General features: G+C 37.4%; 2 protein-coding genes across 4 annotated transcripts; both read left to right on the top strand.

Moving 5' to 3' along the window:
• Positions 1-2792: 2792 nt before the first annotated feature.
• Positions 2793-22937, top strand: SNURF (SNRPN upstream open reading frame). 3 transcript variants are annotated; one of them, XM_063089113.1, is made up of 4 exons: positions 2793-2902; positions 8764-8859; positions 13337-13486; positions 22850-22937. In XM_063089113.1, exons 1-3 carry the CDS (start codon positions 2889-2891, stop codon positions 13440-13442), a joined length of 216 nt encoding a protein of 71 aa, XP_062945183.1. In that variant the 5' UTR covers positions 2793-2888; the 3' UTR covers positions 13443-13486; positions 22850-22937. The 3 variants fall into 3 exon arrangements, with proteins under 3 accessions (XP_062945183.1, XP_062945181.1, XP_062945182.1); XM_063089111.1 differs by lacking the exon at positions 22850-22937 and adding an exon at positions 19871-19957; XM_063089112.1 differs by lacking the exon at positions 22850-22937 and adding an exon at positions 14073-14100.
• On the top strand, positions 19924-24280 carry SNRPN (small nuclear ribonucleoprotein polypeptide N). The gene is made up of 7 exons (XM_063089110.1): positions 19924-20014; positions 21236-21387; positions 22264-22375; positions 22850-23002; positions 23424-23562; positions 23886-24011; positions 24110-24280. The coding sequence occupies exons 1-7, from the start codon at positions 20012-20014 to the stop codon at positions 24145-24147; spliced, it is 723 nt and encodes a 240-aa protein (XP_062945180.1). The 5' UTR covers positions 19924-20011; the 3' UTR covers positions 24148-24280.
• Positions 24281-24524: the final 244 nt, after the last annotated feature.

The raw sequence follows: 24524 nt of genomic DNA, 5'->3' as shown, positions 1-24524 counted from the left end.
CATTTGAATACCTGATTTTGAGAACTATTTAAATCCTTTGCCAATTAAATTTTTTTTGTCTTTTTGTCTTTGAGTTGTTGATTTCAAATATTTTCTCTCATTCTAAAGGTTGTCTTTTCACTTTCTTAATAGCATCCTTTGAACCAAAAATCTTTATGTAACTGTGATGATGTCCAATTTATTATTTTTTGGTTGCTTATGTTTAAGTGTTATCTATGTTTTATGTTTTACGTGTAATTTATGTGTTAAGACACTATTGCCTAATCCTAGGTCACACAGATTTACATCTAGGTTTTCTACTAAATTATTTATATTTTAAACTCTTAAATTTAGGTATTGATCCATTTTGAATTAATTTTTATATACCATGTGCAGTGCAGGGGTTCTAATCAGTTTTTGCGGTTTCTCCAATGTGAATTCTATAGAAAATAGTTTTATTCCAGATTTAGTATCCTTTAAACTCATATCCTTAAGTTTTTGGCTTGGGTGTAAGTGTAGACTTTGGAAAAAATGAAATGGTTGGGAGACACATTAGATGACTAGTAGCGTACTCGTAGCAAAGTTTACTGGCAAAAATCTCCTTTTCTGTATCCTCACTCCCCAATAGTAGGATATGCTGAATCAAGGCTATTAACTGACATAAATTATCCTTTTCAAGGAGATGAGTGAACCAAATGACAATTCTCTTTGGATTGTTTGCAAGGCCCAGGGAGCCCATCATGTCTCCTCTGGAATCTAAAAGCATCTTCTTAATGCAGTAGAACAAACAGGAGGGCAATCAGAGTTTGAAAAGAGACCAGACAGGAAAGGGTAGAAGATGGGTTTAAGAAACTAGATAATCAAGTACATTAGAGTTGAGAATTAAATATAAATTTATTTTAATAATACTTATATTTTAATTGTAATTCACTATCATTGTAAAAAGTACAAAGGGCTGTAAAAAGTAAAAAACAATTTTCAAACAGTCCACAGCCAAGGGAAACCTAAGAGATATGACTGTAATGTGTGTAGCGTGTAATAGGTGATATCCTGCAATAGAAAAAGGATGTTAGGGAAAAACTGAGGAAATCTTAATAAGATATGGACTTTAGTTAACAATAACAAAAAATATACTGTATATCTAATCCCCACTCCATGAGGAAGTACCACTGTAACAATGGGTTCAATTTTAAGAGACATTTCTAAAGTACTTACATTCTGTACTACAACTTTTTCTAAATATGTCTATCAATTCATTTAGTTGTCAAACCATTGTAAAAGTACAATTATCCCTTATTTTACAAATTAGGAAAATACTGCACAGAAAGTTAAATAACTTGCCTAAGGTAAGTAATACTACTGTCAACCATCAAAGCTAATTTCAAGAGTCTGAGTCCAAAGACATGGTTTTCATCACTAGACTATAGTAGTATGTATTCTTTCATAATTTTTCCAATGCAGAATTAAACATATTTACATAATATACCCCAATATGGTTAATTTTACATTATATTTTGCTATTAACTCCCATGATCACAGTTACTTTATGTAAATATGCAAGAATGAACTATTAGAAATTATAATTTTTTTGTAGATCAAAAACATTAAATATTGGCAATATTGTATGGTTCAGCCTCATAGGTCATTCTTTGTATCAGCCATATTGTATTTTATTGTTTATATACACATTAATTTATCTTGCCTATTTTCTGTGAGACACATTACATAGTTTTCAAGATTTTATTATCATAAAAATTGGCATTGATATGTCTCTGCACGCTTGTTTGGCTATCTGATCATTGGGACCTGAGCAGTCACTTTTGGAGGGCAGGAGGGTATTTAACAATTTAGTCACGATTAGTCCACCTGCACCCTCCCAGTTTTTTGATATGGACAATTGAGAAAGGGCAAAGGTATGTAAAAACTATGCAAATGAAGCCTCAGGATTATATTCTTAGCTTCCTAGCCTCAGCATTGTCTTTTCCCAAGTTATACAAATGTCTAAATTTTGGAGTTAACAATGCATCTGTTACATCTGCAGAAAGGATATTATTAGGTCAAAAGTCATATATTTGCTTTTTCATTAGTACTGGATGAAATTGCCTATTTTTCCTCACTCCAGCTATCTATCACTGATTATTGTTAAAAATTTAAATGTATCCAAATCTAATAGGCAAAGAAAGGATCCCACTTTAGATGTTAGAGATCTCAGTTCACACTTTTTTTTTAATAAGGCATGAATAGCCAGTTTTCCTAATTGAATGATATATGTACTCTGCACTAGAGAGTTTAATTACGTTGTGATTTTACAGGGCATAATTTTCACAATTTACCGAAAAGTAGAAAGTAGAGAAAGGAAAAACAAACCACTAAATTTGAACAGAGTAGCATCTTTTTAGATTTTTTTTTTCAAGTATCTGGCGTATTTGCATTGACTCTGGTTTTGGTAAATTTAATTTTTCTAAACCAGATTTTCTGTACCGCATATAGGAAAGCCTGAAGGTGATTGTAAATCTTTGGCCAGTGATGCCTACAAAGATTTCTTAAGGAATCAAGAATTCTTCCCTGAATATTTTACACATACTTAAAAATAGGCACACGTGTCCATTGCTCCCAGGTGAGTGGTTGTTGCTGTGTTCCCCTCACAAAGTGCCAGTGGGTGGTTTGGCTCAGGTAGCCCCCTCCCCCAGCCCATTCCGGTCACCGAGGACGCTGGCCCCCCACCGCATTGCGACAAATGGGCACGCATGCGCGGCCGAGGGTGAAGGGGGGCTGCCGCGCACGCGCAGGTGGGGGCGTGTACTAGTGGGGGCGTGTACTAAGTTGCGCTGCGGCAGAGAGTCCTACGCACAACCGAGCGGCGGCCGGAGATGCCTGACGTCTCGGCCTGAGGAGCGGTCAGCGACGCAATGGAGCGAGCAAGGTCAGCTGTGCGGTGGCTTTCCTCAGAGCAGCCTGGGGAATGGTCGTTTTTGTTCGTGAGAGATTCCAAGTGCTCAGGACTTGAAGTATTGTATAAATGGGGAGCTCAAGGTTTAAAATCCTTTGTTTTGGAGGAGCAGCTTGGACACCTTCGGAGGCTTGGGGTTCCACCCTCCCGCCCTGATGGTGTCCTGTCCCCATCGTGTTGCCTCCCCACATCTATCCCATCCTGTTTTGTCACAATGGGTCCATTCGCAGGTGGGCTTATGACCTTCAGGTCTGAGGCGGTGACTGCGGCAATGCAGGGGACGGAGCGTGAGTTAATGATGGTAGGGGGAGGAGAGTACAGCGGGCTGACCGCGGCAGTGGGGGCGTTCGCCAAAGTGACCGCGGCAGGCGAGGGTACGGCGGTGTGGCCATGGCGGTGGTGGTGCCAGTGGGGAGGGGAGACGTGGGGAGAGTTTGTGGGTTACTACGGTGGGGCGCGGGTACCTTGCGGCTATGGTTGTGGTGGTGCCGGTGGGGTGTCCGAAATGACTGGTGAGGAGGGTGCCTCTGGGTGGCCGAGGCGGTAGAAATGGGGACAGTGAGGTGTCTGAAGTGGCTATGAGAGGGCGGTGGGAGGCTGCATTGGGGCACACTTGGCGGCGGCCATTTGGGTGTCCAAAGTGACTGGGCGGGGGCGGTGGAATGACGTCGGTGGTGGGGAGGGGGTCGGTCGGGAGGGGGCGGCTGCAGCAGCTTGGGGATGAGCGAGAAGGGGCGGGCAGAGGGAGGGGCCGTGCGCAGCCCACAGCCTTTAGTTTGGAGGAAAGGGGGAACATTAATTTTTCTGCGACATATCATAGTCATGCTTTTTATGATTTTTTAATGCTCCCCCACTCCTGCAGTTAAGCAATGGCTGCAGAAATGTTTGGTTTTCTTGTATGTTTTGGTCATTTTTGTGGCTAAGGTATAAGATGATGGGGCCATGACGTGCAGAACTTGCTGTTTATGCCTCGTATGACAGACGTGCGGGGTCTCATTTTTTTATTATTTTTCTGGTGTTTGGAATTAGGTCTTCTAAGACTGGATTTCTTGGGGGTCTAGTGCCGCGTCACTGCCATTGTGCGACTCCTCAAAGATGGCCGCCACTGCAATGGCATGGGTCTGCGCAGCCGCGGCAGGGTGGGGGTGGTCGCCCCCTCCCCACAGTGCCGCTGGGGGAGGGGGCGGTCTGTGCAACCCTGCTCAGTTTCTGCCATGCTGGAATTACAACCACCCTCTCCAAAGTGCAGTGCTGAGGAGAGAACGTCAGTAGGGTGGGCGACTGCCCCCTCCTCAAAGTGCTGCGGTTTAGAAGGATGCACATGCGCAACAGGGATGGCAGCCGCCTACACCCTCGGTGGGGCAGGCAGGGGGAGGAAGTTGCACAGCCTCAGCCTGTAGGGAGTGCCAGCCATCCCTTTCACCTGGCCGCTATGGGGGCTGCTGCTTCCTCGTTGTGGTTCAGTCGAGGGGGAAGAAGATAGGTTTGCGCAGGCTTGGGCCGCCCCCTCCCCTACAGTGTCGCAGTGGAGGATGGGCGGGGAATGAGAGAAAGGCCAGGGATTTTTATAGCCTCCAAGTGGGTAAAGATGGCAGCTGCACTGCGCACCTGCTTTTCTGTTGTGCAGTAGACTAAAGTGGTGGAAGTCTGGAGGCCAACAAAGGTGCGGCCAACTCAGGATCTGCTGTGCTGCTTCAGATAGCCTCCATCACTGGTAGAGATTTTAAATCGTTTTCCAACTCCCTAGAAAAACCCATCTTTTTATTTTTGTAGATCCCTCCTTGGTTGTATTGTGCACAGTCTAATTCTCCATTTTCAGAGAATTCAGTAACCCCTTATACCACTCCCCTTCCCACAGCCTTTGATTTCCACTTTCCAGATTTGACAATTTAATAACAGTCGCATCACCGTCAAGAATCTGTTACTCATTTTAATGTTTGGATTCTGACCCCACAATATAGATAATTACCTGAAACAGGGAATCAGGGTGCAGTCCCAACCAAGGTGAGGGGTGTGCCAAACATTGGACCCTCCTGGGCTCTTAGGAATGGAAAGCTGCAAATTGTGTTTGAAGAGAAGAAAAGAGAATCAGGGAAGTTGGGAGAATCCAGTTGGGCCGGGAGTGTGCTTGGGGTCACAATTATTGTCTTTAGCTGGATTTTTACATTAGTGCTTTTGATCACTTTTGAAGTTGAAGGAACTATGACAATTTGGTGAGAATGGACAATTACTATATTATTATATTTAACTACTTTGATTTTTAACATTTTTACATTAAGTACTTTGTTTTCCATCATTTCCATTGATTTTCATATGCTTCCCTTTTTCCATTTCTTTTTCTCATGTATCATAACCAATATGTAAAGTTGTGATGAGTTGTAATTAATGAAAAGGTAAATCTAAATTTGAAAAACTTTGTTCTGGAATTGTTTCTTTTCTAGTAGTTTGAAAAATAGCAGGGGCCTAAAATTTTGTGTGTAGTATTTATCATTTGCTCATTTTTTCTCCTGCTTGTTCAAATATACTGCTACTGCATCAAATATATTTTGGTTTAACTTACGATCATTTGGCTCTTTGCAAGCTGTTTATTCTGCTCCGCCATTTTGTACTGTCTCACTAAGACTCAGGATCCCAATATGGCGGATTCCTCATGGGGCCTCATCATGTTTCAAGGCCTCTGAAGTTTCAGTGCCTTTGTCCTACCCCGTGAATATTTGGCTCATTATTAGGGATTTATGAAAATGAGGAGTGTGAGCCCTACCTGTGATTTAGAGCAAGGAAGGTTTAGTCAAGGGATCCTTATATTGCTGTCTAAGGCAAGATCCTATCTGGTTTGTATTATCTTGGTTTCCCTATTCTATCTGACCAGTGTTTCATTGGTCAAATATTTTTCCCATTTATGATTACTATACATATTTATTAATCCCTTACTCTCCTTTATTCCCCCTAATGTTCATTTTTGTTTTCCAACAAATTTAACATTTAAGACATCAAGGCTTCGAAGTTCATCTCTTATATTTGCCACTGCACTCTGTTTCTTAGCTGTTTTTAGGAAGAATCCTTGAAGTAAGCAGGTTATGAGTATTGCCTTTCAACGTATCTGGGATGGCGAGGTTTTTAATCTTTTGTTCCTCGGTGTAGAGTAGAACTATCTCTGATCCTGTCTCTCCCTTCAGCTTATGGCTGAGAGCCAAGAAGCTTTAATGAGTGTTGTTGCTGGTTAAGGCAGCCTCCTTCCCTGATAAAGAGTCTGAAGTTAGCTGGTCCACAATTTTCTTTTTGATGATTCTTCCCAGGTTCTGTTTTGGAGGCACTGATTTTTGTGGGGTGCAGACTGACAGGACCTCACATTATCTTTCTGGTTTGTTTATTCCTGAGATCAGAGTTAATTTTTTATTAAGTTTTTTTGATGTAAAGCATGTTAAGTATTTTATGGAAAATTAGTAGGAATAAAATTTTAGGATCCCATTGTGTTTTGCTTATAATTGTATTTCCTGGAGCAAAAAATTAACATTGTGTACATCTAACTACATTTTTTCCTTAAGTGCTTAATTTTCTGAAATGTTAGTTTTTTGGTTGGGATTGTGGTTAGGGAGATTATAAATGCATGTGTGTGCATGTGTGTATATCTGGAACAAACTTTATTGTTCAAACTAAAGCTCATAGAGGATGTATGTAGTAGCTTAAAAGTAAGTTAGTTCAGAAAGTTGAACTAATGGAACTTTTTTGTACAATAGCTGTTTTCTGAACAGAACTCAGACCTTTTCATACTGAGCAACTGAATATGGAGTGGGTAAAGGACCTGAGGGTTTTTTTTTTTTTTTTTTTTTTGGTAGTGGGGTGTTTGCAAGTTATACAATATTGGATTAATTATAGTCTGGTAATAGTTCTTTTTATTCGATTAAAGTAACATAGTGTATTACATTGTTAAATATATTTGAACACACTGTTGTTGTAAAATGAATCAGTACTTTATGCCTTTTCGTAGCCAGATGACATTCCTTTGTATGGATGTACCATATTACACCATATTTTGTTCATCCATTTATCAGCTGATGGACATTTGAGTTGCTTCCACTTTTTGGCTGTCATGAACACTACTGGGAACAAATACAAGTTTACCATCTAGGAGTGGAATTGCTGGGTCATATGTTAATTTCATGGTTAATGTTTTAGGAAGTGTCAGAGACTACACCGTTTTCCATTCTCATTAGCAGTTTCTCCACATCCTCCCCACTATTCCTGGTATCAAGTGGTATCTCATTGTGCTTTTGATTGGCATTTCTTTAATGTCTAATGATGTTAAGTGTATTTTCATGTGCTATTCGCATATCTTCTTTGGAGAACTATCTATTGGAATTTTTAACCATTTTAAAAATAGGTTTTGTCTTTTTATTGTTATGTTGTAAAAGTTCCTTATATATTCCGGATATAAGACTTAAAAAAAAACCACTTTGTTGAAATATATTGACATACAAAAAGCTGTGGATATTTAGTGTTACAAATTGATGTTAGGAGACTACACCTTTGAAAACCATCATCACAGTCAGAGCTGTAAACTGATCCATCATCTCCAAAAGTTCCCTCCCTTCCCCTTTGCTGGGTTTTTTTTTTTTTTTTTTTTTTGGATAGTAGACTCAATCAGCTGTTATCATTTGAAAATATTTTATCCCATTCTGCTGATTGTCTTCTCTTTCTTTAATGTCCTTTGAAACAGACTTTTTATTTATTTTTTTTACTTTTGATGAAGTTCAATTTATTTCTTTCTTAGGTTGCTTGTACCTTTGGTGTCACATTTAAGAGACCATTACCTAATCCAAGGTCATGAAGATTAGCAATGTACAAAATTTTATCATTTAAAAATCTAGTATGTATGTACACTTGATTTGTTAAAGAATCATTTCTATAGCTTGGATTAGAACATTCAAAGTTCTTGAAGCAGTGAAACAACTGCTTGGGGGTTGTTGGTAAGCTATTTTACCAATCTAAAAGTCTTATTAGACTTTTGAAATTAGCGAGAGTTCAGAGAATTAGCATTTGGGATGTGTCCTTTGAAATGTTACTTACATGACTTGTAAAAAGCCTTTTCTTTTGTTCTTTCTGATCTAGTATTTTTAAATTGCAATTGTATTAGTTGTTCTTGCAGTTCCTATCAGGGCCAGCCCAAGTGGGGATTTCATTCTCTTTTCCCTTGAGCAGCCATTTTGTGAAGTGTTCTGCAGATCCTAAAACATGGCAGTATTTCTTTTTCTTTTTGCTGTGTCGATAGTTCTTTTCTTGCATAAGCAGCCCTTCTGTTTCTTGTTTTGTAGATCGTAAGAAAGTAGCATTTGCACTGGATATTTTTTTAAGTAGACATTTTATAATTTAAATTTTGTGTTCTACCAATTCACTATGAAAAAGTATCTATTATACTCTAAAAAGTGTTTTCCCAAACTATTTTTAGAATCAGTTTTGCTATTTTGGGTTGGGGGATAAGTACTGAGTACATAATGGTGGTATGGTTTATGTGTATGTATGTATATTTCTGTGTAGGTATTTTTATATATGTATGTATAAGTATAAACAGAAGTGAATATATTACTTTTGCTTTATTTCCAGATTTTTAAAACCAGGTTTTATAATGTGATGAGCTATAATGTGGCTAGAGCATGGATCCTGATTGCTTGAAGGATAAAGACCTTTTAATGTTTTAATTTTACCTTGTTTTAATTAGATTGTGAACACTTTAAAAATTCTGTCATATTTAAATACAGCTCTTAATATAACCTTTAAATATGGAGTTGTTTGTTAAATTGATGAAGTCCATCAAACAATTTTTTTTCCTCTTTCAGGGATCGCTTACACCTGAGACGGACTACAGAACAGCACGTGCCAGAGGTGGAAGTCCAAGTCAAACGCAGAAGGACAGCCTCACTGAGCAACCAGGAGTGAGTACAGTCTGGGTTGAGAACATTCCAGGTCAGAATTGTATTTCAGATTGGAACAAGGTGTCATATAATGAGGGATTAAAATGAATTTAACTGCAGAAGCAAATCCACGTAATAAGAAGACTTAGCAGTAACGTAATGAAATAATTCTTAATCACGTTAACCTAACTCAACGTCTGTTAAAACTTTAAAGTAATGTATTTCCTTTTTTTTCGTACATGTGTAGGTAGGTTTTATCTTTAAAATTCTATATTTATCCTTCAGCATATATATCTATTTATATTATTTCTGCATTCTAACTTCTGTTGTTAAATCACTTTTCGTATGCTTGCAAAATATTTGGTGCATTGAAGGGACATTATGTATTTATTCTTACTCTGTAATATTTAGGTTGTCTTTGGTTAGTGCATTTATCCAGTTAAAAATTTTAAATTGCGCTGGGTGGTAAGTCATTGGTTAGAGTCTGGTGTTATAACACTAAGGTCAGGGGTTCAGATCCCTGTACTGGCCAGCTGCCAAAAAAAAAAAAACTGTATTTTTTCCTCTTTGTGTAGGATATATACACATGAATACACACAGACACATTTAATTCACGCATGTGTGCACACATATTTTAGTTTTCTAGACGGGCAATTTCAATTTACAAATAGGAACGTTTATAATGACCAGATACATATTGAGTATACATTGAATCTTTGGCATTTTGTCATTGCTTTTAAAGTTTTGACAGTATCAATAGGTAGTATTTTTTCATTTTTAAAGTTATTTTACTATGATATTTTTTCAAAATTACAAGTATTAGCAATGTATGAATACGGATTCTTTGTAAAACACATTTTTACATAAAAGTAGAGTCTAATCTTAAAGCCACCACCAATTTATTCTCCTTCCCCTTCCATCCCCAGAGATAATCCTAAGTACTTTGTTCTCTGTCCTTTCAGACCTTGTCCTGTACACACATATGTCCGTTATATATGTAGGGGATAGGTAGGGAAGAGGGTGGGACACATATGTGTGATTCGATTTGTTTGCATACATGTGTTTGCAGACATAGTGCTGTATATATTGTTCTTTGACAATATGCCCTGCAATATTTCAATATCAGTGCATATAAATCTACTTTTATACAGATTGCAGAGTATGGGTGGTATAGTAACATAATTACTTTAATCATTAGCCTATTGGTGGATATTTAGTTAGTTTGCATTTCTTGGCAGTTAATAATGAAGATAAGAACAGTCACTCTAGAAATGCATTGTGTTAATACTAATTATTTTAGGGCCAACCCCGTGGTCCCGCCGCGGGTTAGGATCCTGTATAGGGATGGCCGGTGCACTCACTGGCTGAGCGCAGTGCGGCAGGTAACACTAAAGATTAAAAAAAAAAAAAAATACTAATTATTTTATTTCCTCAATCCAAAAGTTCTTTTTAATTATAAACAGTGCATACCATTTTGTGTCTTATTTTTGTTATTTGCTCATTTAATATAAAAAAATTATAAAATATTCGCACATTTTAAATTACTGGTAAGGGTAAAGATTTTTGATTTTCCCATTTTCTACTTCTTTAGTTTTTTTTTTTAATGTTCTGAGTGTATTCTGTAATTACATTTTCACTTTGGGAATTGCTTTGAAAGAAGTATTTCATAAATATTTTATTTATAAATAGTTTGGCCGTTATAATTTATCTTTTATTATAGGATATTTGATTTTTTCATTTTCTTTTGTGTGGTTGTATCTTTTTTTCCACTCCCCTAAAAGTGCCACTGCTATTCCCAGAGTTTCTAGAGGTAGTTTAGAGAAATTGTGGTTGAGTTATAGGTGGAACTGAGGTCTCATGGATGATGATCTTGTTAGTGGGTGAAGTTTCCATCATGTTTGTTATATTTTGTTAGTTTTTTAATCCTATGCAGCCACATTGTGGACCAATACAGCAGATGATGTCATCCTCATTTTGTTTTGGGATGAGGTAATAAGCCTTATTTAGGTGTCTTCCTTGTCTGTATCTATGAAAACATTTTGATGCTTTGGAGAAGAAACAACTTGAATTTTCTTGATCTCGCTCCTGTATCTATTATATATAAATACTGCAGGATCCTGAACTGGGGAAAGGATCTGAGATGGGATTGTTGGATTAGGGAAATAGTACAATTTCTCCAGTAGCCTCTCCTCATTTTGAGAGTAAGTGAAGTATAGCAATGGGGGGGTAAGCAGGATTGATAGACCCTGCATCATGGTTCATGTGGTCATGATTCTCAGAATTGGGTTACTTAATTCTAGTATATGTGGTAAACTATTAGTGTTAGCCCATTAATCTCTCACCTTCTCCCAAACCATGAGTACTGGGAATCAGTCGTCTTGGAGGAGTTGTGTGGGTACCAGCCCTAAAGACCAATAAAGTATTATCATTAGTATCCCTTCAAAAATATCCAGAACAAAATTAAATAAAAGCCAACACAACATGCAAAAAAAAAAAAGTATTCCACAAACCAACAACAAATATTAGTAGAAGTTCACTGATTTTTCTCCCCCTGCCACTTGGAATTGATGGTTATTTTGTCTTCCACTAGATATTTCACCACATCAGCCCCTGTTCTTTGGGACTGGATAATATCGTCCCTGTTTCTTGATGTATTGTGAATTTGAGGTTAAATGGAAATTCAGGCTGGAAAGTCTTGTTAGTGTATTTTGAGCATACCTTCAAATGTTTTTCCAAATTAATATTCTGCAGTTTATGAGTTAGTGCTGTATAGGCTGCATATAATTTTCTCAATCTTACCTTAGTCTTCTGTGAGGTTGTAGGTTAAACCCAAGAGGGACAAGTGCAATAGAAAATTCACTTAAGTTTGAAGAAGGAGATTTTTCTTTTCACTTGAAACGCTTTAGAATTTTGTTAAATCAGAGACTTAGTTGCCATTTAGTATCAGAGGTTGGAATGGAGAATACCCAAATTAAGATTTCATTATTTGGTGATTGGAGTAGGAAAATTTAAGAGTATGTGCATTGCATTTCTGATGCTAACTACCTGGAGTTAGCACAGACTTCATTGTTCCTCCATAAGATTCTCCTCAATTCAAACACCAATTGCAAGCACCAGGGTTCCCAGGCCACCCACACTTCTGATCAGATTGCTATAGTTTCTGGGGTTCCCACTACCTCTTCAAGTACGGTAGTTTGTTAAAATGAGTCACAGAACTGGAGAAAACACTACTTATTTTTAGTTTTATTATAAAGAATACAAATGTGTAGGTTTATAGGGCAAGGTCCTATAGGATGCCATATGTAAAGTTTCCCTGTCCTCAGGATGCCTTACCCTTCCTGCACATCAGTGGATATCATCAACTAGGAAACTCACCAGAAGTTGGAATGTCCAGGGTTTTTGTTGGGTTTTCATTACACAGACATGATTAGATCATTGGCCATGTGATTGAACTCATCTCCAGCTCCTGTTCCCTCCCAAGAGGTCAGGTTCAAAGCCCCAACCCTCTGATCTTTGTGTGGCCTGGCCAGCCACCATCCTGAGTCATCTCATTAGCATAAACAGGTGTAATCTGAGGGACCCATCTTGAGTAACAAAGACACACCTATGGCTTGGTTAATTCCAAGGATTTAGAGGTTAATTATTATACATCAGTATGTTAAAAATGTTAATGAAAAACTACAGAAAAAAGTGGAAAAACTACCACAGTCCCATTTTCAAATTCAGTTGCCTTCTAATATTTTTTTCACACACACACAAAGTTTCTCAAAAAGTTTATGGAAAAGTTCATATGATCTTTCAATTCTAGTTTTCCACAAAGTTTTTAAAGTATGTGTGTGTGTGTTTTCCTGTTAACAAGGGAAGAATTGCGAATGACTTACCCTCCCACCCTCCTCCTTCAGGCCTTTATAGTTAGCCAGCAAACCAACAATCCTATATCTTCCTTATCATTAGATTCACAGCTAGTGTTACTGATTCATAGGAATATGTTGAGGGCTTTCTTCTGGAATTCCCTGCTTACTAATAGATGATAAACTAATACCAAACTAATAATAGATTTACATAGTTCGAGAGTCCTTTGTTTTAGGAAGTTCTTTGTTTCAGGATTTCTCAAGGATTGGTATGGATGACAGCCTTAATGTCTCACTGAAAAATCCTTTAGCAACTCCCTCCCCCCATTCTAGGGGAGAAGGGACTATTTCTCCATAGGATGATTGGAAAGTGAGTGACGGATATGGTACTGATGGTGTTGTTATGGGGCTAACAGCTCTTGGGGTTTATAGTTCTTTGGAAATGTCCCCAGTCTGGGTAAGTATTCACTAGCCCCTTGCAAATCTCTGTATGCAGATTCCTGTTTTGTTTTATAATTTCCTTATAAGGTAATGGCATGCTCTCCCCCTAAAGAAGGATCTTCTTAAATGTTAAGGGTTTCTGCATTTTTTTTCATATGGTTATCTATCTAGACAAATGTCTTTATTAATTTGTCCTCTTGTCATAGGTGTCATTTGTACCCGAGGCGTTCTCAGCAGCAGCCAGTACCTGTGGTGGATTTCCAGGTGGAACTGAGACAGGCATTCTTAGCTGAGACACCAAGAGGTGGTTAAAACAATACTGAAACATCGAGGTAGCTGATTCCAAGCCAAACCAGGTTAGAGCTGATGCAGCGATGGTCAGAAATAAAAAAATCAACTTTTAGTCTTTGTAGTGCATGCTTTTTAGGTAGTTTTACTTGTATTTTATTTTGCCATGATTTTTATTATTGCATTATAAAAATAATTCATGATGAATGGCTGTTAAATGTCCTGCTAGTGAATGTCTTATAATTCCCTTTTGTGGGAAACTTTTTCTGCTAGTAGCTTGAAGAAAGCTTCAGTGAATAGCCTTGCCTAAGACTTTAGGTAGGAATGTTTCCTTAGATAGGCAGATGTGAAAATAAATTCAATATGAACTTGAGACATATGTTCTAAGTTGTATTGCAAAGTATTATATTAGTTTTCACTGCCTTAAAAAAAAAAAAAAAAGTGTGCCAGTAACAATACACTTCCACCAGCATTAGTTATATTAAACACAGTAGCATTTATGCCTATTGAATTATAAATATACATGTTCATTAGCAATGAGTGTTAGAGAATCTAAATATTTTCCCATGCTTATTTACTAATTATTCCTTTTTTATTGTTTTGTCTTTTTCTCACTTCTGTTTTTACCAATGTATTTCCTATTTGAATGAGCAGACAATATAATAAAGATATTTCCCATACTTATTCAGTGTGATGTAGATGTATTTAATCTGTCTTTTTATGTTGGTCACTTAAATTTTTGAGGAAAAAGATAATCAGAAGTTGATTTTGATTTCATGCTTTGTTTTTCCTTTTTTTTGGGGGGGGGTGATTTTAAGATTTGACTTCCCTTATTCCTGAAATTGTATTATTACTTTTTTAGAAAATAAGGCCAGAGAGAAAAGGAGTTTATGGATGAGTTCTCTTCAAGTTTTTTTTTTTTTAATTCTGTATTTAAAACATTATAGCTTGAGTTGAATTAATAAGGCCTGTTTATGGACATCATTTTGAATTTAAATCTAAGGAGACAAACATAAATTTACTGAGAAATATTCTCTTGTTGAATCCTTTGTATACAACATTCCCTAGCAATTGCGTGGACTTGGTTGGAAGCAGACAATGGAATATGATTATGTCTCCAGCTGTTCCCTAGAGTAAGGGCATTTTTCAATGATGAGTAGGTGTGCACAATTGATTTTTTTTTAACCCTGGAATCTTGGCTTCTTAGTTCAGTTCATATGTTCTTTTAAAATAAGTATTATAGGGCCAGCCCCATGGCTCACTCGGGAGAGTGCGGCACTGGGAGTGCTGAGGCCGCGGATTCGGATCCTATGTAGGGATGGCCGCTGCACTCACTGGCTGAGCATGGTACAGACAACACCGTGCTCAGGGTTGCGATCCCCTTACTGGTCAAAAAATCAACAACAAAAAGTATTATTTAAATCATACATTATAATCTGTAAGTGTCTAATGTTTTGATATTTAATTATATCCTGTTTTATTTTAATCTCAGCTGCTGGTTCTACCTAAATAGTACTGTAGTTACTAGGATTTCTTTAGAGGGGGATTGGTAAAGAATCTGGCCCACTACTTGTTTTGTAAATAAAATTTTATTGGAACACAACCGTGCCCATTCAATTATATATGGTCTATGAGTGCATTGGCACTACAGTGGCAGATTTGAGTAGTGTGTCAGATCAAATGACAGGCACTGCCTAAAATATTTAGTATCTTGTCCTTTAAAAGTTGGCTGACCTTTGTTTTAGAAAACCATATTTAAAGAAGAAAATGTTATGGTGGGGACAGTGGTGATGCTATAGAAGGTGGTGAAGAAAGGGATTGTATAAAGAGTATAATGAAGTATACATGACAGGGAAAGTTTGCTGTATAGGTAGACACATAGTTTTTAAAGATACTCAAACAATTGATACCATTACAGAAATCTAAATCATATGATAGCCAGCAAAAGTGGAAAAGTAAACCATTATGTTAAGAATATTAGTTTTGTTTTTGTTTGGTACCTAAAAATTTACTAGGTTACTTTACCGCTTGTTTGATGCAGGGTGTAAATAAACATTAGTATGACTTTTTTAAATGAAGCATAATCGATGTGCATATTTGTGGGGTACAAAGTTGACTATCAATAGTTGTGTACAATATGTGATGGTCAAGTCAGGATAGTTAGCTTATTCATTATTACGGTATGTAATCATTCTTTGTGACCATTAACCAATTTCTCATTATCCCCCCTTTCCACTTCTAATAACCACAGTTCTGTCCTCTCCTTCTAAAAGTTCAGTGTATTATTGTGATTGTTTCTTTCTTTCATTCTCTCTCTTTCTTTCCTTCTTTATTGTTTGTTTCTTTGTTTAGCTTCCACTTATGAGTATACGTGGTATTTCTCTTTCCGTACCTGAGTTGTTTTTGGTTAGCTTAATTTCTCCAAGCTCATCCATGTTGTTGTGAGGGGCAGAATTATTTTCTATGGCTGAATAGTATTCCACTGTATTTATATATACCCCATTTTCCTTATCCAGTCATCCATCGATGAATATTTAGGTTGATTCCATAGCCTATTTCAATAGAGCTGCAATAAACTTGGGAATGCATCCCTTCGACATGATGATTTCCATTCCTTTGGGTATATTCCCAGTAGTGGGATTGCTGGATCGTGTGGTAGCTCTATCCGTAGTTGTTTAAGTGATCTCCATACTGTTCTCTGTAGTGGTTGTACTAATTTACCAGTCCCACCAGCAGTGCAGAAGGATCCGCCTTTATCCACATCTTTGCCAGCTTTTGTTATTCTGTTTTTTTGATAAAATAGTATGACTGTTAAATGTTTTGTTACATTGTTTTCTAAAAGCATCACAAGAAATGTTTATTGCCATCAAAAATTATTAGACTATTAGTACCACCCTCTGTTCTTTCCTGTTGTTGTTAAATAAACACTTCAGATAAAGTAGTTTTAAATGGCACTGCTTTGTGGATTAATACTTTCTATTTAGTTGTATTTTCTTCTGTTACTTAATTGTTAAACTTTTTGCACATTTTTCTATTCAAAATATCTGTAGAGACCCTCTGTAATTGTAAGTTTTAATGGATTTGACTGAGCACTAAGGCAATACTGTTAGTCCGTGATCTCTAACTTGTATGTGCATTGGACAAGTCTGGTCATCTTTAATTTGACTTACATAAGCTTTACATTTTAATGCAATTTAATCATTTGAAAGTTCACATTTTCCAAAGTTTGAAAACTCCTTCTGTGAGGGATCTCAGGCCATTTATTTGCTTATTTTTTGCCCTTTGTTCTGAGCTGATATACCATGACTCTTCCTGTGCTTTTCCTCATGAAGCATTTTGTTGTCCTTTGGTGTAGAGGTAAATCTGATCATTCTACAGAATGATTTATTTCTTCTTCTCCTTTACACAGAGTTCATGATTATGCTGTGCCAGATTTAGGGATGAGAAAGAACTGTTTGTGAATTTCAGATCTCTCTACTTAAGATTTCAACCTTTAAAGGTTTTTAGGTTAAAATCTTAAGGAGTCAACCCCTATTCTGAGTTCTAAGTGAAATATATATCTTCTGTTTATACACATTATTTTATGTATATATTACATATGCGTGTCCCCAGTATTTTAGGTATCCACTTCATTAGGCCATGACTTATCCCTTGATATACATTTTCATACTTGATTGCTGGACAACAATGTATAGTGGGTGTGTAGGAGTTGGTCAGCCTCAAACAGTTTGAATGATGAACATTCAGAACACCAACTGGCCTTCCATTTTTACTCTGCCCCCAAAATACAAGGAGATTTTATTTAGATCTATCGGTTTTCTACATCAAAAATCCAGGATCCGGGGCTAGTAGTGTTCACCTGTATATCTAATGGCTTAGAACATTGAAACTGAAGCTGGACAGGGGAATTTGTACTCTCAAATCTTTTGGCACCTGAAGGTAAAAGCGTCACCTCTGAATTTAAAGCTAAACAAACTTGTACTGGAGAAAGGGCTACAGATTCCCACCTTAAATACGCTTGTTGATAATGGTTCCTGTCATATTAATCCTTACATAAGAAACCTTTTCATGTTATGTTTTTCCTCTTTAAATGAAGTCTTATAAAAGTTGCATCTAGTTTTATTGGTTTCTATTAATCACTATCATATGAACCGTTGTCTGGTGGTATGTTGCCATTGTTGAACATAAAGGAGGGTGTGCTTGAGGAATAGTGTTGTCTTGATTGGTTAGCTGTTCCTTTTTTTGGTTTTGTTTTTTGGATAGCAATTTAAAACAATCTTAATGGACTTTTCATCTTATTTGAAGGTCCTGACTTTTTACTTTTTAAGAGCATCTTTATTTATGTATAGTTTACATACTATAAAATTCACTCATTTTCAGTTTATTAATAAGTGATTTAAGTGAATTTACAGAACTGTGTAGTCATTGCCACAAGCGGCATTGAGTACATTTCCATCATCCCAGTAAGATCTCACATGCTCATTTGCAGTCATTACCCATTTCTAGGCAGCCACTAATCTACTTTCTGTCACTGTAGGTGGCTGAAGGTTTCAAGACTTAATAGATACAATGCTATAAAAATGGAAATCGCCAGTGAGTCAGACACACACCAAGTATTCCTGGATTAAGACTGCTTTATAAAGAATCCTTTGACAATATTAGGAACATCTAAGTTACATATCTTAAACTTTTTCTACTGCTCATGATGTTAGTTTGGGTCAGAAACTACATTTATTTTGGGGGGACTTAGTTTATTTGAATAGATCTTTTGACATCTTTATAAGTTTTTATGTAATACAGTAAGTCATGTTCAAACATTGGATCCTTATTGTACACCAGGCACTGGAGTATCCCTGATGTCATTCCTGTACCCTTGAGAATATAAGTCAAGTGGATGAGAGAAGAAGCATTTATATAAAGAGAGTCTGTTACTGGTGTTGTTAGAATATGGACGGTGTATAGAGGTTATAGGTAGATTGTCTTCAGGGAAAAAGCTACACAAAGGATGCATGACAGTTTATGTGTAGAAAACAAAGGTTGAGAGGCATGCTGAATAATGATTAGGAATTTCTTAGGTAATCTGGTATCTTTCACATTCTTATAAAATGAATAGAACTTCCATCAAGTTCTGGGAATCACAGGGAAAACATCACTTCTGTGTCTTTGTACCTTCACTGAATGAACTATTACTTTGATACTATTATGCAAAACTTACTTTTTTTATGTTCCTATAATTCATAATTGTTCACATTCTTTTTTTTTCTTTTTCTATTGAAACATTGATTATACATATATGTAGGGTACAGAGTTGAATTTCTATTTCAGTATGTGCATACAGTGTGTGGTGATCAAATCAGAGTAATTACCATATTCATTAATATAAAACTTAATCTCTTTGTGATGAGGACATTTGATTTCCTTTCTTCTAGCCATTTGATAACATGCAGTAAATTATTGTTAATTGTAGATGCCTAGCTTGACTACACCAGCAATTTAATTTTCCTATTTATTTATTTTGTGTCCATTATCAACCTCTGAAGTGAATGATTCAAAATTTACTTAACCAAAAAGAAAAAAGCAAAAACACAAAATTTACTTAACTAGTTTAGTTTACTTTGCTGTTTCCAAATTTTCTCTATTGAAGACAGTGGAGAACGATCTTACTGAGAAATTTTGCATTGTTAAAAGTACTATTGTGTCAGATTTTTTGTTATCTGCTACTTTTATGCCTCAATGCAAATTTTCCTTCAGAAGTAATATAGTTTGTGTTTGGTTTGTTATTTAGTATAATCAGCAGTTTGAAACTGTACAATGTTGCCATGCTAAACAGCACTTTTTTGAAGTAATGGAGGAAATGATAACTTACTGCTACCATGCATGTTCTTCTGGTTAGTAAAAAGTTGTCCATATGTTTATATGTATGTTCAGTAGTTGTGTGTCCCCTTTTGACATAGGGAGTCTTAAGCAGGTTCATAATACATTTGGTTCTTAGTGAGGAAAGATTACCTAGCATTTTGAAGGGGCTTTGGGGGAAGAAAAAGTTGAAAGCATTTAAGTGGTTCATCCCAAAAGTATGAAGTTTCAACAAACTCGGGTAATTGAGATGGTGATGTAGAGATGACTTGTTATTAACTTGAGACCAGTATGAAGCTACCTTAAATAAGGATGGAAAATGAAAATACTAAATTTTAGGAATGGAAAATTAAGCTTATTTTTGAAACATTTAAGAATTGCTAAATAAAATATTAATGAATTTCATCAATCCTAGGTATATCAAATGGGAGAGTTAAGAGGAGTGAATAGTGAAACATTGTAGTTCCTTGTCGGGTATGGGAGCATGGGAGGAAGGATGTTTTTGAATATGTCTGTTGCAGTGATTTCCATGCAAAATTGTCTGCCTGTTTTAAAACATGGTAGATGGCAGTGCAGCTATAACATGCTTTCCTCTGCAGGCTCCGTCTACTGTTTGAACCTTCTGCCCAGCTTGCATTGTTTCTAGGAGAACCTGCGTCATACCTTTATCTATAGCCTTCCCCAGGTCTTAAAGGTCCTGAAAGTTTACTGTGGACATCGGACTTGGTGGAACAGCAATCATGGTAAGATGTACGTTAAGGCAGAGGGGTTGGAAACTGCTGTAAGGGCCCAAAAGAATAGTTTGCTGCATGTGGGTGACTTTGAGTTGTGAATGTTAGAAATAAGGATAAATCTGGGGGAGTGGATTCTGATTGCATTTAGTAACAACTGCAGATGAGCAGTGTTTGGTGTCCTGTTAATAGTGGTAAAAAGTTCGGCAAACATCTCGAGAGATGTTTTATCACGTGAGGAAATGCAGAAGGAGTTTTTGATCACGGTTACAGTTGTAATGGACCATCCTGCAAATGGGAGGACTGTTAGGTCATATTACAGTAGACATAAAAGCTACAGAGGAAAACAGTCTTGGGAAGGATGGGGGGGGGAGAATCCTAACCTATGGTTCTAATGTTTTAAGTTTAGCTTAGGAAGGGGAGTGAATAATCTAGAGAAGGCTGTCACCACCAAGGTAATGAAAATTGGTGGTAAAAATTGGTTCATTATCCAAAAACATTTGGATAATGCTTTGTGGTCTTCCAGAGGGTTACATTACATAAAGAGAGATAAGTTTCAGAAAGAGGTTACTAGGGTAAAAATCTAAAATGCTGCTTTAGGGGAACAAAAATGAAAGAGAAAAAAGGTAGAGAAACACTGATTCAAAGTTCTGAGTAATAGGGTATGGGTGTGTTGGAACGAAGTCAGCTATGGAGAACTAAGAAATAGTGCATCATGCTTGCATTGGGTTGATGGGAGCTGCAAAATTTTTGATGGAGTTAGGAATTTGTAAAGGGGAAAAGAATCCATAGGGTCAAGTGTTCTGTAGGAAGGTGTGATTTGGAATTAGAATTAGGAAAGAAAAGAGATTAAAATGGCAGCTCTAAAAGGCAACTGCTCTCAGGGATCTCTGTTGGGAAGAAATAATATTTATCATGATGGTAAAACCGCCCATTGTTCTGAGAAGTAGAGGGCTTCTTAGAGGAGTATAGAGGTCCTGGGTGCAAATTTGTTCATTTACCAGTGTACTGAGTAAGGGTGGAGTACTGTTGGAGGAAAAGTAGGAGGGAATATTTGTTTAGTTGAGAAAAGCATGTTGGATTGCTTAAAGAAGTGAGGAGGCAGTCATTAGACACTTAAAGCATGTTTAGTTGAGAAAAGCATGTTCCCCCTCATGAGTGGGGAACAGATGGGAGGAGGTTAGAAAACTAAGGTGTAGACAAGCTTATCATTGACTCTCTTACTGCTTCCAGACTGTGGGCAAGAGCAGCAAGATGCTGCAGCACATTGACTATAGAATGAGATGTATCCTGCAAGATGGCCGGATCTTCATTGGCACCTTTAAGGCTTTTGACAAGCATATGAATTTGATCCTCTGTGATTGTGATGAGTTCAGGAAGATCAAGTAAGGCTGGTTTGGGTAATAGCAGTTGAGACATAGGCATTGGGAAGCAAAGGACAGAGCTAAAGTAAGAGGTTAAAAAAGGGTAATTGAAGTAGGTAGGGAAACTGTGGTAGGGCCAATCTATTGTTGAAATCTCTTGGCGGTATTTCTGAATGAGGTCAGTCTGAAAGCCCTTGCACCCAAACTGTTACTTTCAGTTTGCAAAATTAATCATGGATTTACTGTGAATAAAGCTACAATATGACCATAATACCAAATTGTGTTACATTCATTATAAAATTTGAGGAACATGTTTTCCTTTGGCTTCTGCAACAGTGTTTCAGACTGAAAGAATCTTAGTTGAAATAGAGAATAACAATTGTTCATCATGGTTGCAGAGTTGGGATATGATTACTGTTTGGTATCCCCTCTTTGCCTTTGCCTTTTACTGTTTCCATTCTTTTTTTTATTTCAGTTCTGTGTCACCTGTCATCAAGATTTACTTAATTTAGTTAAAAAATTATTTTAAAAAATGTACTTCCTATCTAAACTTGGAAACTGAGGTTTTAGTTTTTGCCTTTCTTAAAAGTCTTAGCTATGTAATTCATATCTGTATTTTACAAAATCAGTTTTGCTTTAGTGTAATGTTAAGGGGATATTCTAGAAAAGATTGAAGTTAGGTTGGAAAAGAGTTTTACTATTTACCCCTATATATTAACTAGTCTAGAGGTTTTATTTGTTTGTTTGCCTCGGGGTGGGGCAGGTGTCACAACTCATTAACTGTTGAAATGAGCATGTTGGCATTAGTTACTGTCTTAATTGATATTTCTTGATGTTCTATTAAAATACGTTGGTGAGTGATCTAGGGATCTCACTGAAATTTACTTCTAATTATAGGCCAAAGAATGCAAAGCAGCCAGAGCGTGAAGAAAAGCGGGTTTTGGGTCTGGTGTTGCTGCGTGGGGAGAACTTGGTATCCATGACTGTGGAGGGGCCACCCCCCAAAGATGTAAGGAAGATATAGGGCGGGACAGAACTTTAATGTGGAAGGACACTACATTATTTAAATATGTGAATCAGGGCACAACAGGGGCACAGGTTGTCTATGGGACACTACATTATTTAAATATGTGAATCAGGGCACAACAGGGGCACAGGTTGTCTATGCTTTTTATAGATGATGGATTTTTTGATATATTATTCTGTGTGCTGGGTACTACCTAGATAAGGATAGGAGTTGCTGATTTATATATTTGCTTGTATAGTTATAAAAATAGATGTCCTTACAGTTTGAGAAATATGTGTATATTAGGAATCTGCAGGGTACCTCTGTGGTGGTCTGGCTCATTTATTCATTTGAATACAGAACTGATAAGAGAAAAGTGGCATGGAAAAATGGTGAGGAGGGGAGTAATCTTTGAATAAGGCTGCTGAGACCTTGGGTAAATCATTTGGCTTTAAGCTATAACTTTTCTTCTTTCAGACTGGCATTGCTCGGGTACCACTTGCTGGAGCTGCTGGAGGCCCTGGAGTTGGTAGGGCAGCTGGCAGAGGAGTACCAGCTGGTGTACCAATTCCCCAGGCTCCTGCTGGATTAGCAGGCCCTGTCCGAGGAGTTGGGGGACCATCCCAGCAGGTGAGGAACCAGAAGAGGGTTTTATTTTATTTGGAGAATATGACTAGAGACTGAGGCAATTCAAAAACCTAATCTTACACATGTAAGCAGCACGCTCGAGAAGGAACTAAAGGGCAGATATATAGGAGGAAGGGAATAAAACTAGCTACTTAATGGTTATGGGGTGATTAAAACTATCTTGCTTATAGTAACTTGCCACTACTACTTGGAGAGTAAAGACAAATATGGATGGATATACTAGAATTGAGAAGAGGCAGAAGGGAGTATTAGATGTCACTGTACCAAGATTTTTTAAAATTTGGGAATAATAAGAGAAATTCAAAATCACACTAATTATCTAACAGGCTATACCTATCATTTATATTCTTTGAATAATTGAGGGTGCCTCACTTTTACTGTCTTTTTGGCAATGCTTTCTCAGGTCATGACTCCACAGGGAAGAGGCACTGTGGCGGCTGCTGCTGTTGCTGCCACTGCCAGCATTGCTGGAGCACCAACACAGTATCCACCAGGACGGGGGACTCCACCCCCACCTGTAGGCAGAGCAACCCCTCCTCCAGGTAAGGGATTGGTGAACAAGAATAATTTGGATCTCTCATGAGAGATTATGTCATCTCGAGGAAGTGATGACTGAAAATACTGAATTAAGGCACATCCTAAGTGCTTAACTAGGAATTTGGGAAATATGCTTCCCTCCTTTAAATACTGGTTCTTAATGAAAGGCTGTGGACTGATTTGACTTGGGGATGGCATGTGTAGAGGTATTGGTCAAAGAGATAATTGTGACCCTCATTGGTATGTGGGCCCATTTATCTGGGCTGAATTGTATCACTTTTTATGAGTCCATTTATGAGGGCTTTATTTCTGGTATTTTTCTTTGTAGGAATAATGGCTCCTCCACCTGGTATGAGGCCACCCATGGGCCCACCGATTGGGCTTCCCCCTGCTCGAGGAACGCCAATAGGCATGCCTCCTCCAGGAATGAGACCCCCTCCACCAGGAATTAGAGGTGAATAGGAGTATAGGGGCTTGTCAGTGGCAGCCAGGCCCCTGCATATTTATATATAGTTTTTCTGTCTCATGAAATTTTGCCTTTTTCCTTTCCAGGTCCACCTCCCCCAGGAATGCGTCCACCAAGACCCTAGGATACTTTTGATTCATCTCAGTCACTTTTTTCCCTGCAATGTGTCTTGTGAAATTGTGTAGAGTGTTTGTGAGCTTTTTGTCCCCTCTTTCTGCATTAATAATAGCTAATAATAAATGCATAGAGCAATTAAACTGTGAGGTACTGTTGTACATTTTTTTTCCTATTGTTTTTATTGAGGACATAGTGAAAATTGGGATTTTCTGATCTTGAAATTATTGTGGATGAGGTGAATCCTATTAAGGAATTCATTCAAATAATTTTCTGCTTAATTTTTAGGATACAGTGATTGTGATACAAGCTTCTGCCTTCTAACTTTCACTTTATGCATCGACTGGTGTTGGTTAATAACCTTTACAGATAAGGAGACTCATGACT

This window comes from Cynocephalus volans, chromosome 3 (assembly GCF_027409185.1).
Source record: "Cynocephalus volans isolate mCynVol1 chromosome 3, mCynVol1.pri, whole genome shotgun sequence".
Classification (NCBI taxonomy): Eukaryota; Metazoa; Chordata; class Mammalia; order Dermoptera; family Cynocephalidae; genus Cynocephalus; species Cynocephalus volans.
This window is presented reverse-complemented; position numbering and strand designations above follow the sequence as displayed.